General features: G+C 40.1%; 1 protein-coding gene across 4 annotated transcripts; it reads right to left on the reverse strand.

The window, feature by feature from the left end:
• Nucleotides 1–7,328, reverse strand: LOC113588791. Of its 4 annotated transcripts, none has more exons than XM_035530543.1 (10): nucleotides 7,063–7,327; nucleotides 6,438–6,725; nucleotides 4,725–5,051; nucleotides 4,078–4,356; nucleotides 3,860–3,910; nucleotides 3,492–3,587; nucleotides 3,235–3,265; nucleotides 2,865–2,908; nucleotides 2,753–2,787; nucleotides 1–931 (listed from the first exon to the last, which is right to left on the reverse strand). In XM_035530543.1, the coding sequence occupies exons 1-10, from the start codon at nucleotides 7,127–7,129 to the stop codon at nucleotides 842–844; spliced, it is 1,308 nt and encodes a 435-aa protein (XP_035386436.1). In that variant the 5' UTR covers nucleotides 7,130–7,327; the 3' UTR covers nucleotides 1–841. The 4 variants fall into 4 exon arrangements, 3 of the variants coding, with proteins under 3 accessions (XP_035386436.1, XP_035386434.1, XP_035386432.1); XM_035530541.1 differs by having other exon boundaries at nucleotides 3,492–3,590; nucleotides 6,438–6,722; nucleotides 7,063–7,326; XM_035530539.1 differs by having other exon boundaries at nucleotides 3,492–3,590; nucleotides 7,063–7,325.
• Nucleotides 7,329–9,373: the final 2,045 nt, after the last annotated feature.

Consider the following 9,373-nt stretch of genomic DNA (forward strand, 5'->3'; position numbering starts at 1 on the left):
GACACTAGAATGGGCTTTCATTGCTTAAATTCCCCGCAAAAAGTCCCTTCTGCTTTTATGTGTTTAACAGAGAAATCTCAAAGCCCCCAAGGGCTGAACACTGCAGCACATAATGAACACTGCTTATAACAGTGTAGCACAGACTGAACACTGCTTGGAACACTGTAGCACATACTGAACACTGCTTAGAACACTAGCACATACTGAACACTGCTTATAACAGTGTAGCACATACTGAACACTGCTTAGAACAATGTAGCACATACTGAACACTGCTTGGAACACTAGCACATACTGAACACTGCTTAGAACACTGTAACACAAACTGAACACTGCTGGTCTATAATGATATACATCATTATCACTTCAGGTCATGTTCTTCTTTCCTTATTGGATTCCTCAGATATGATGTCCTTCTATGGAAGAACTACTTGCAGTTTGTCTTTGGTCCAAGGCATGGGAGTTTTGCATGCTAGTGGAAATAACCAGACAAGGGGAGTGGCCAGTGTCCAGCTCCACCTAAATGCTCTAATGTCTCTTCCCAGCTGCACTATCTGCATGCTCCACCCACTTCAAGACTCTGTAGGCGTCCTTCATTGCAGATTCTGTCCCAAATAACACAATCCATTCTCTGGTGAGTTAGTTTCCTATAGGTGCAGTGGTAGCTCAGTGGTTAAGGTACTTGACTTGTAATCATAAGGTCACTGGTTTGAATCCTGCCACTGTTGGGCCCCTGAGCAAGACCCTTAACCCTCAATTGCTGTAGTTATACACACTCATAATTGTAAGTTGCTTTGTATAAAAGTATCAGGTAAATGTAAATACAGAGAGAGACAGAGACTCAGTTGTACTGAGGTTTGGTAAATGTAGATAGTGGATAATCATAGATGGGCTCTGAGACAGAACATCTTCCATTTTCTGATCCAAATCCCTGCAATTAGAAGACAAGACATGCCTGTTAATGCACCTATTTAAACTAACATTTATTATCATGAATGCACTTTTAAATAGGGACGAGCAAGCAGGAAACTCCCTTAAAGAGTCTCTGCGTGTGAAGTGTATGTTCAGTTATCACAGAAAATGATATCAGTGTTTCCCTGTTCTTATAAAAGAACATTAAAACCTGCATATGCTGAAAACACATTAGATAAAGATTACTTTGAAAAACACAGGAGTATTCCTTTTAAAAAGGCTTGTGTGAGTTCACAGGAGTATTCCTTTAATCAGGCTGTACCAAGACCGCAGTCACAATACATACTGGGAGGAACACGTTTCCTTCCCAGGATATGCTCCAAATGTCCCCCACAATATACAGAGGTAAAAAATAAAACAAATCCACTCACTGGCATTGTGCAATGTTAGGATATGTCAGTGTTCTCTTCTGTTGTTGATGAGATTTATTTCAAAACCTGCCACTGCTGCCTCCAAGTTCCCTTGGGGAATTCCTACTTAATAGTTGGGAGGTAGTAAATACGACATGTGTTCAAGTGTTTTTTGTTCGGGGAAAAACGTAAGCCATGAGACAACTCTTTTTGTTTTTAGTTTAGTTTTTTGTATCATGAAAAACAGGAAGTTTATTTTGCCTTACTGAAAAAAACTAAACCTTTTAGCATCTACTGTAGGAGCAGCATACATGCCGGCAGCCCCCCAGCGTTTGTCACTGACTCGACCCTCTGACGGCATTAATGAGAAACCTGAGCTCCTCGCCAGTAAATACGACACCACTAGCAGGCAGCATGACTAGCTAACATCTCACCTGCAGGAACAAGGAATGTCAATGTCAACACAGCATTTTGAGCTGAAACCATAGTTGTAGAAAGAAATATTATTTTATTAAAACGTGTCAGCATGAATGAAGTGTAAGCAAGCATTTTTGGGTAAAAAAAAAAAAAAAGGGCTGATTTGTGAATACTAACTCAATCAAGCATCACTAGGTTACCTGGAAGGTTAATTAGCCACACACGCGTAGCATGCAGTGTCCAACAGTGGTCACGGGCATGTGGTCTTTAGATTTCGTTATATTTGTTAGAAATTCCATGTGAAGTCTCAGTAAAGTATCAATCATTGTAGTGAGGCATGTGAACAGCTTTAATCTAAATACATAAAAGAAACTAAAAAGAAATGGGAGGAGAATAGATGACTGGAGAGGATAGTAGGAAATAGCAGAGGAGTGGAAGAAAGACATGAGATGACTGGAGAACAGGAGAGAGACCTGGAGAGGAGATCTGAGTAACAGAGAGAGGAGATGACTGGAGAACAGGAGAGAGACCTGGAGAGGAGATCTGAGTAACAGAGAGAGGAGATGACTGGAGAACAGGAGAGAGACCTGGAGAGGAGATCTGAGTAACAGAGAGAGGAGATGACTGGAGAACAGGAGAGAGACCTGGAGAGGAGATCTGAGTAACAGAGAGAGGAGATGACTGGAGAACAGGAGAGAGGAAAATATATACTTCAAATCAAAACTTCAGTTTCACAATGTCTGGACTTGTCTTGATATAAAAATGCATAGATTTCTGATAATAGGATTATGGGTATGCTTTATTAGTCCATAATAATAATAATAATAATAATAATAATAATAATAATAATAATAATAATAATTTAATCTCCCAGGTAGTTTTGGTCCCCCCATATGTTCATGGCTATGGCCTTGGGCTGTACTCTTGTGAGCTCACAGGAATATTCCTTTAATCAGACTGTACTCTTGTGACTTGATGTGATTGTGATTTGGGCCGGTGGTGTTGTACATTACCATTGTGTTGATGGAGAGTGGACGCAGAGTGAGATCTGAAGAACAGAACATGGTCAGATAACATCTAGAGTTTTGCCAGCTGGTAAGACAGAATGAATGTACTGGGACTTACCTACGGTATGGTTCTCAGAGTGTAAACAAAACAGATCTGGTTCCCTGTGCACAAAAATGTATAAACAAATTAAGAACACAAAGAATAAACAGTGACTGTGGGTCCTGGAAGCACACAGAAAACACTTGATGTACAGGAGAGATCTCTAGGGCAGATTAGTAACAGTTTCCCATTGAACAACTCATTTCAAAGTATTAATATTATATTTTATATTATTGTATATTCAACTCTGCAAAGATTAATATTGTAAAGGATTTACTGAGTTAGATTCAATTTATCTTTTAACATGAGTTTCATGTGAACAATATGAAGACGTCTGTAACATTAAATGACTCCTGAAGGTCCTGATGGTTTAGTCCTGATGGTTTACCTCTGCTGATGTTTCATAGCTGCTGCTTTAGCTGCAAAAAAAATGAGAAAACAAACATTGATTCCTAATGGTGTGTGTTTGTGTGTGTGTATGTGCATGCGTGTGTGATAATGTGTGTGCTCGTGCTCGTGCACGTGTGTGGGTGTGTGTATGTGTGTGAGTGTGCAGGTGCACGAGCACACCTGTGTGTGTGTGTGTGTGTACGCGCGTGTGTGCGTGTGTGTGAGAGAGACACTGAGCCGGTCCTGGCCACACACCGTGTTTGTACATGGTGAAGCCCAGTATAATCAGCACAAGCAAGAAGAGCAGGGCGGCTGAGATGGAGCCGATGACCAGTGCCAGGTGGGCTCGCCCTGCTGGAGCACACAACACAACCCCCACCCACAGGTCACAACATGGGTGGAGAGAGGAGAGGAAATAAATACACTGCTATGGGTGCACTGGGTGGGAGGAGCTGTGTGCTGGTCATGCTGGAGTTGATAGGAGTGCCTTCCTACCCACTGCTGGTATGATGATGTGATGTCAGCTCTGTCACTGTGTGTGTGAGTGTGTGTGTGTGTGTGTGTGTGTGTGTGTTTGTGTGAACATATGTGTATGTATCCATCTTTGTGAGAGGTTCTGTTACCTGTGTGGCGGTGTGTTTTGTCTTTTGGGAAAATGCCGTAGGATGGAGACCCTGAAACACAGAGCAAACAGCAGCAGTCAGGTCATACACCTCCCCTCCTTCAGCTGCTCCCTGTAACATTTTTAACTGATCATGCAAACAAAACAGAGTGATGTTTAATGCAAATTCTACTACCAGTCCACTATTAGCTGTTACATGAGTGTGGCACACAGGCATACCTGTCGTACAGGAAACAGTGAGGGGGGCGCTGCGCTCAGAGTGAGCCCAGTCTTTACCCAGCAGCACGCTGTACTGACACTGGTACACGCCCCTTTCCCTCTGTAGATCTGGCATTGAAAACTGAGCACTGTGCTTAATCACAGGGGCGGTGAGTGTTGCCACAGGTGATGGAGTGCCTTGGGGAAACAGAGAGAAGATGGCCCCAGGGTAGGAGGGAGACCCCATGCACACCAGCACCCCTTCCTTCTCCTGAGACAGCTGTGGCACTGGGAGGTGTGCTGTGGGGGAGACACACAGTAACAGTGCCTAGTGCTGTCAGTGTTTGGACCACAAACACAAAGAGAGCAAGCCAACGGTGTTTACCACAAAGGTTATGGAATAAGATTTTCCATCCAGTTAACTAAAGCCAGATCACTGAAGCACAAACTCATGATTGGTCATTAGGCCAAGTATTAAAAGCCCATTCCTCTTGATGAAACAATATTTTACTTTTGGCTCAACAAATAGCACTTCATAAAACACTGTGATGGCTAAAACTGGAATAAATGTGGCAAAAAAGTTGGATGATTGACAGTTGTTACAGACCCTGTCACTTATTACTGACCACGTATACCTCAGTACAGGAGTTAACTTAGAGTCGACTCACCTGCTAAAATGATGGACACAGGTGAACTGGGGACAGAGTCCTGAACTCCCTCCTGCATGTCGATCCGGTAGAGGCAGGTATAAATGCCCTCCTCGCCCTGGCCCACCGGACCCACCTGGAATCGGGGTGAGGCGGACTGGCCCACCACGTGTCTCTGTTGTGCTGCTGGATCCTGAGGTCCCGCTAGCTGCCTCAGCAGCAAAAAGGCCACAGGAGCAGGAACAGAGGGAGGAGTCTGGCACTGGAACTCCAGCACCTGACCGGGCAGGACACGGCCAGCAGGGGGCGTCACTGAGAGATGAGGCGGCCCAGGGGGCATGATGGGACCTGCAGTGAGGGAGAGACAACTAAGAAAGATGGCACTATGTCTGTAGAGCTAGAGAAAGAGAGAGAGAGAGAGAGACAGAGACAGAGACAGAGTGAGAGACAAACAGAAAAGGTGGTGAGATACAGAAAGAGAAACACATCTGATGTAATCTGACACAGGCAGAGGTGTGTGTGTGTGTGTGTGTGTGTGTGTGTGTGTGTGTACGTGTGTGTGTGTGTGTACGTGTGTGTGTGTGTGAGAGAGAGAGAGAGAGAGAGAAAGAGAGAGAGAGAGGAAATGAGCTAACTGAAGTAGGTAATGGGTGGAGGTTTTTTATGGTTTCAGTAGTTAGATTGTAGCACTCAGGCCGGATGTAGAGGAACTTTGTGGTTCCTCTGTTAACTGATCTTGCATCAAAAATCATCACATTGATGTCTGATATATATCTATCTTTGTATATATATATATATATATATATATATATATATATATATATATATATAGATAGATAGATAGATAGATAGATAGATAGATAGATAGATAGATAGATAGATAGATAGATAGATAGATAGATAGATAGATAGATATTTCTCTATGCACCCCTGTTTTCTTTTCCTCAGTTTGGACAGAGCACTCTCCACCATTTCACTGCGAGCTATACTGTGTATGACTATGTATGTGACAAATAAACCAAACTTGAAACTTGAAACTTGAAAATGTGATGAAAAGGATGTAAAATAAAAGTGTGGTGTGAAAGAGTGAGAAAGCATCTCTGATCAGATGGGAGTATTTTATTCTCAGCCATAATCTCTGATTTAGCAACATCGACATTGACAAGTGTGACGCTGAGTGGCTCTTTTCATTCCTGCCAGCCTTTCAGTGAGAGCACCATCATGCATAACCTGCTCTTATGAGCACAGGACCCTCTTGTCTGGTCATAAAATTATAAGCTACTTTTCACCCACTACTGCAAACTTATTACATGGAAGTTTAACACTCCAAAATAACTCCAGCCAGCCACTCACCACAGACAGTGGTGTCAGATCAGTCTCTTCATAACTGCTAAATATTAAACTGCCTGAAGTTGGTATCTAAAGTGCCTTCCACTAGTCTACTATAGGTATAGACTGTTTAGGGACAGAGGCTCATTGTTCATTGACTCTTTTCACTGACATTCATAATTTAGGCTTCAACCTTTTTTTTCTTCTACTACTTGTATTATTGTGTTGCCTTTACTTCTTATGAATGTGCAAGCATCAGTTACTGAGGGCTGACAATAAAGCTACTGTACTCTACTCTGTTCTGTTCTGTTTTGTTCTATAGCTGAAACTAAATGAACAAGAGTCAAAGTCAAGACCCCAGAGCACAGCAGAAGCCCACCTCCCTACAGAGCATCTCCTACTTACATGGTGGGGCTTTGATGCGAGTGTAGATGCTGAACATGCTGTTCCCATACTGACAACAGTACAGACTCCCTGGCTCCACAGTGCCGCCCTGGAGCACAAACTCAGCCTGTGGTTGAGGGGTTTCATACGACACAGAGTCCACCAGCTCATGCACACGGTACAGGCGAAAATGGAGGCTCAAGTGGCCGTGCGGGGCGCGGCACCGCAGGGTCATGCCCGAGCCGCACCCAGGCACGGGCAGCAAGTCCGGAGCCGGGGGAGGACCCGAGGAGCATGCCACATGCACTGCTGGACACCACAGAAGAAGAGCAGGGAACACAAGTCATTCAAGGTCACTCCACTGAGGGAGGTATAAAAGGAAGCTTTGAAAACACTTGTTCTGGCAGTCACAGATAAAAGAGTCTAAAGTTCCCTTCCTAAACAGGGGTTTATTAGTTACTCTGATAGATTTCTTTTTTCACTACTTTTAGCTTTTTTAGAGTATTTTTGAGTGACTGACTGACTTTAAGATTCTGCTTTACAGACAAAAAATCTGATTTTTCCCATTTTGGGCTTTAATTTGGATCAGCTGTGAGTGAGGAGAGAGACCTGAGAGAAAAGCAAGCAAGCAGACCCAGACACTTACCCCACACACCGAAAAGAAGAACAGGTAGCATGAACAGAATGGACCCTCCAAGCCCCCACACTGGCATTCTTTAAAACCAAATAGAGAAGGTTGTTCTGTGCTCAGATTCAATCCGAGACAAGAAGTGTGTGCATTTGCGTGTGTATGTGTGTGTGTGTGTGTGTGTATGAAAGGATATGTGTGAGGGTGTGAGAGAAAGAGGAAGCTGAAATATGAACAAAGAGACCGGTACCGATGGATCACACTGTCTTAAGACCTCCCTCTGTCACACAGAAGACAGGCTTTTGTGTTCACACTTCCTCCCGTGTAAACCAACAACAACAAAACAGAACTGGATTGAACTGGATTGTGAAACTAAGTACTATGTATTTCCTTCTATCTTCCACTGTGTAAGTTTTGGTTTTCTATATAATGTTGCTTAATATCTTACTGTGTAATTAAAGACAAACACACTGCAACAGACATTATGAAATGCAAAACTGTTACAAAACACTATGAATTATTTTACATTAAAGTGTTACCAAATGTCTGACTGTGTATAATTTTAATATTAAATAAACATAGCCACCACATCAGTGCTGTTGCCATCACATCAGTGCAAGGTACATCATGTGTGTGAAAAACTGCATCTGCTATGCCAAGACCTTGCGGTCTTTATACATTAGAAGTAAATATTTAAGACATTAATAACTAATTGTGCAACTGACATTTATTGTGCAACTGACATTTAAAGCTGCCAACTACTCAACCACGTCACCTGCAGTGACATAACTGGTTTTATAACTGTTTTTTTTTTTTCACTAGTAACTGGTTCTACAAAATCCTATCTCTTGCTTTCTAACGAGGAGATACACCTACACATTACCAGCAGTTGTGCTGTTGGTTTCTAATGCTGAGTCTACTATTACTACTATAATAACAATCCTGAGATTGTGAGACTGAGATAATACTGTGTCATTAATGATAGTTATATAGTGTCATAAAGATAGTTATATAGTGTCATTAATGATAGTTGTATAGTGTGTGATAATGATAGTTATATAGTGTCATAAATGATAGTTATATAGTGTCATTAATGATAGTTATATAATGTCATTAATGATAGTTATATAGTGTGTCATAATGATAGTTATATACTGTGTCATTAATGATAGTAATATAGTGTGTCATAAAGATAGATATATACTGTCATTAACGATAGTTATATACTGTGTCTTCAACGATAGTTATAGTGTCATTAATGGTAGTTATATAGTGTCATTAATGAAAGTTATATAGTGCCATTAATGATAGTTATATAGTGTCTTCAATGATAGTTATATAGTGTGTCATTAATGATAGTTATATAGTGTCATTAATGATAGTTATATAGTGTGTCATTAATAATAGTTATATAGTGTGTCATTAATGATAGTTATATAGTGTGTCATAAATATAACTATATAGTGTCATTAATGATAGTTATATAGTGTCTTCAATGATAGTTACATAGTGTGTCATTAATGAAAGTTAAATAGTGTCATTAATGATAGTTATATAGTGTCATTAATGATAGTTATATAGTGTGTCATTAATGATAGTTATATACTGTGTCATTAATGATAGTTATAGAGTGTGTCTTCAATGATAGTTATATAGTGTCTTCAATGATGGTTATATAGTGTGTCATTAATGATAGTTATATAGTGTCATTAATGATAGTTGTATAGTGTGTCATAATGAGTTATATAGTGTGTCATTAATGATAGTTATATACTGTGTCATTAATGATAGTTATATAGTGTGTCATAAAGATAGTTATATACTGTGTCATTAATGATAGTTATATAGTGTCATAAAGAAAGGTATATAGTGTCAGTAATGATAGTTATGTAGTGTCATTAATTATAGTTATAGTGTGTCATTAATGAGAGTTATATAGTGTGTCATAATGATTGTTATATAGTGTTATTAATGATAGTTATATAGTGTGTTATACTGATCGTTATGTGTGATTAATGATGTGTGATTAATGATAGTTATATACTGTGTCATTAATGATAGTTATATAGTGTCATAATGATAGTTATAGTGTGTCATTAATGATAGTTATATAGTGTGTCATTAATGATAGTTATATAGTGTCATAATGATAGTTATATACTGTGTCATTAATGATAATTATATAGTGTCACAATGATAGTTATATAGTGTCATTAATGATAGTTATATAGTGTGTCTTCAATGATAGTTATATATTGTGTCATTAATGATAGTTATATAGTGTGTCATTAATGAAAGTTATATAGTGTCATTAATGATAGTAATATAG

The sequence above is a fragment of the Electrophorus electricus genome, chromosome 1 (genome assembly GCF_013358815.1).
Source record: "Electrophorus electricus isolate fEleEle1 chromosome 1, fEleEle1.pri, whole genome shotgun sequence".
In the NCBI taxonomy this organism is placed as follows: domain Eukaryota; kingdom Metazoa; phylum Chordata; class Actinopteri; order Gymnotiformes; family Gymnotidae; genus Electrophorus; species Electrophorus electricus.

What these genes read in the sequence shown, in the direction of transcription:
- LOC113588791 (XM_035530539.1), bottom strand. Translation starts at nt 7,129, where the DNA reads ATGCCAGTGTGGGGGCTTGGAGGGTCCATTCTGTTCATGCTACCTGTT. An exon ending in TCGCATCAAAGCCCCACCAT is followed by an intron (nt 5,052 to 6,437) that starts GTAAGTAGGAGA and finishes CCCTCACTGCAG; the next exon opens with GTCCCATCATGCCCCCTGGG. An exon ending in CTCTGAGAACCATACCGTAG is followed by an intron (nt 2,788 to 2,864) that starts GTAAGTCCCAGT and finishes TCTGTTCTTCAG; the next exon opens with ATCTCACTCTGCGTCCACTC.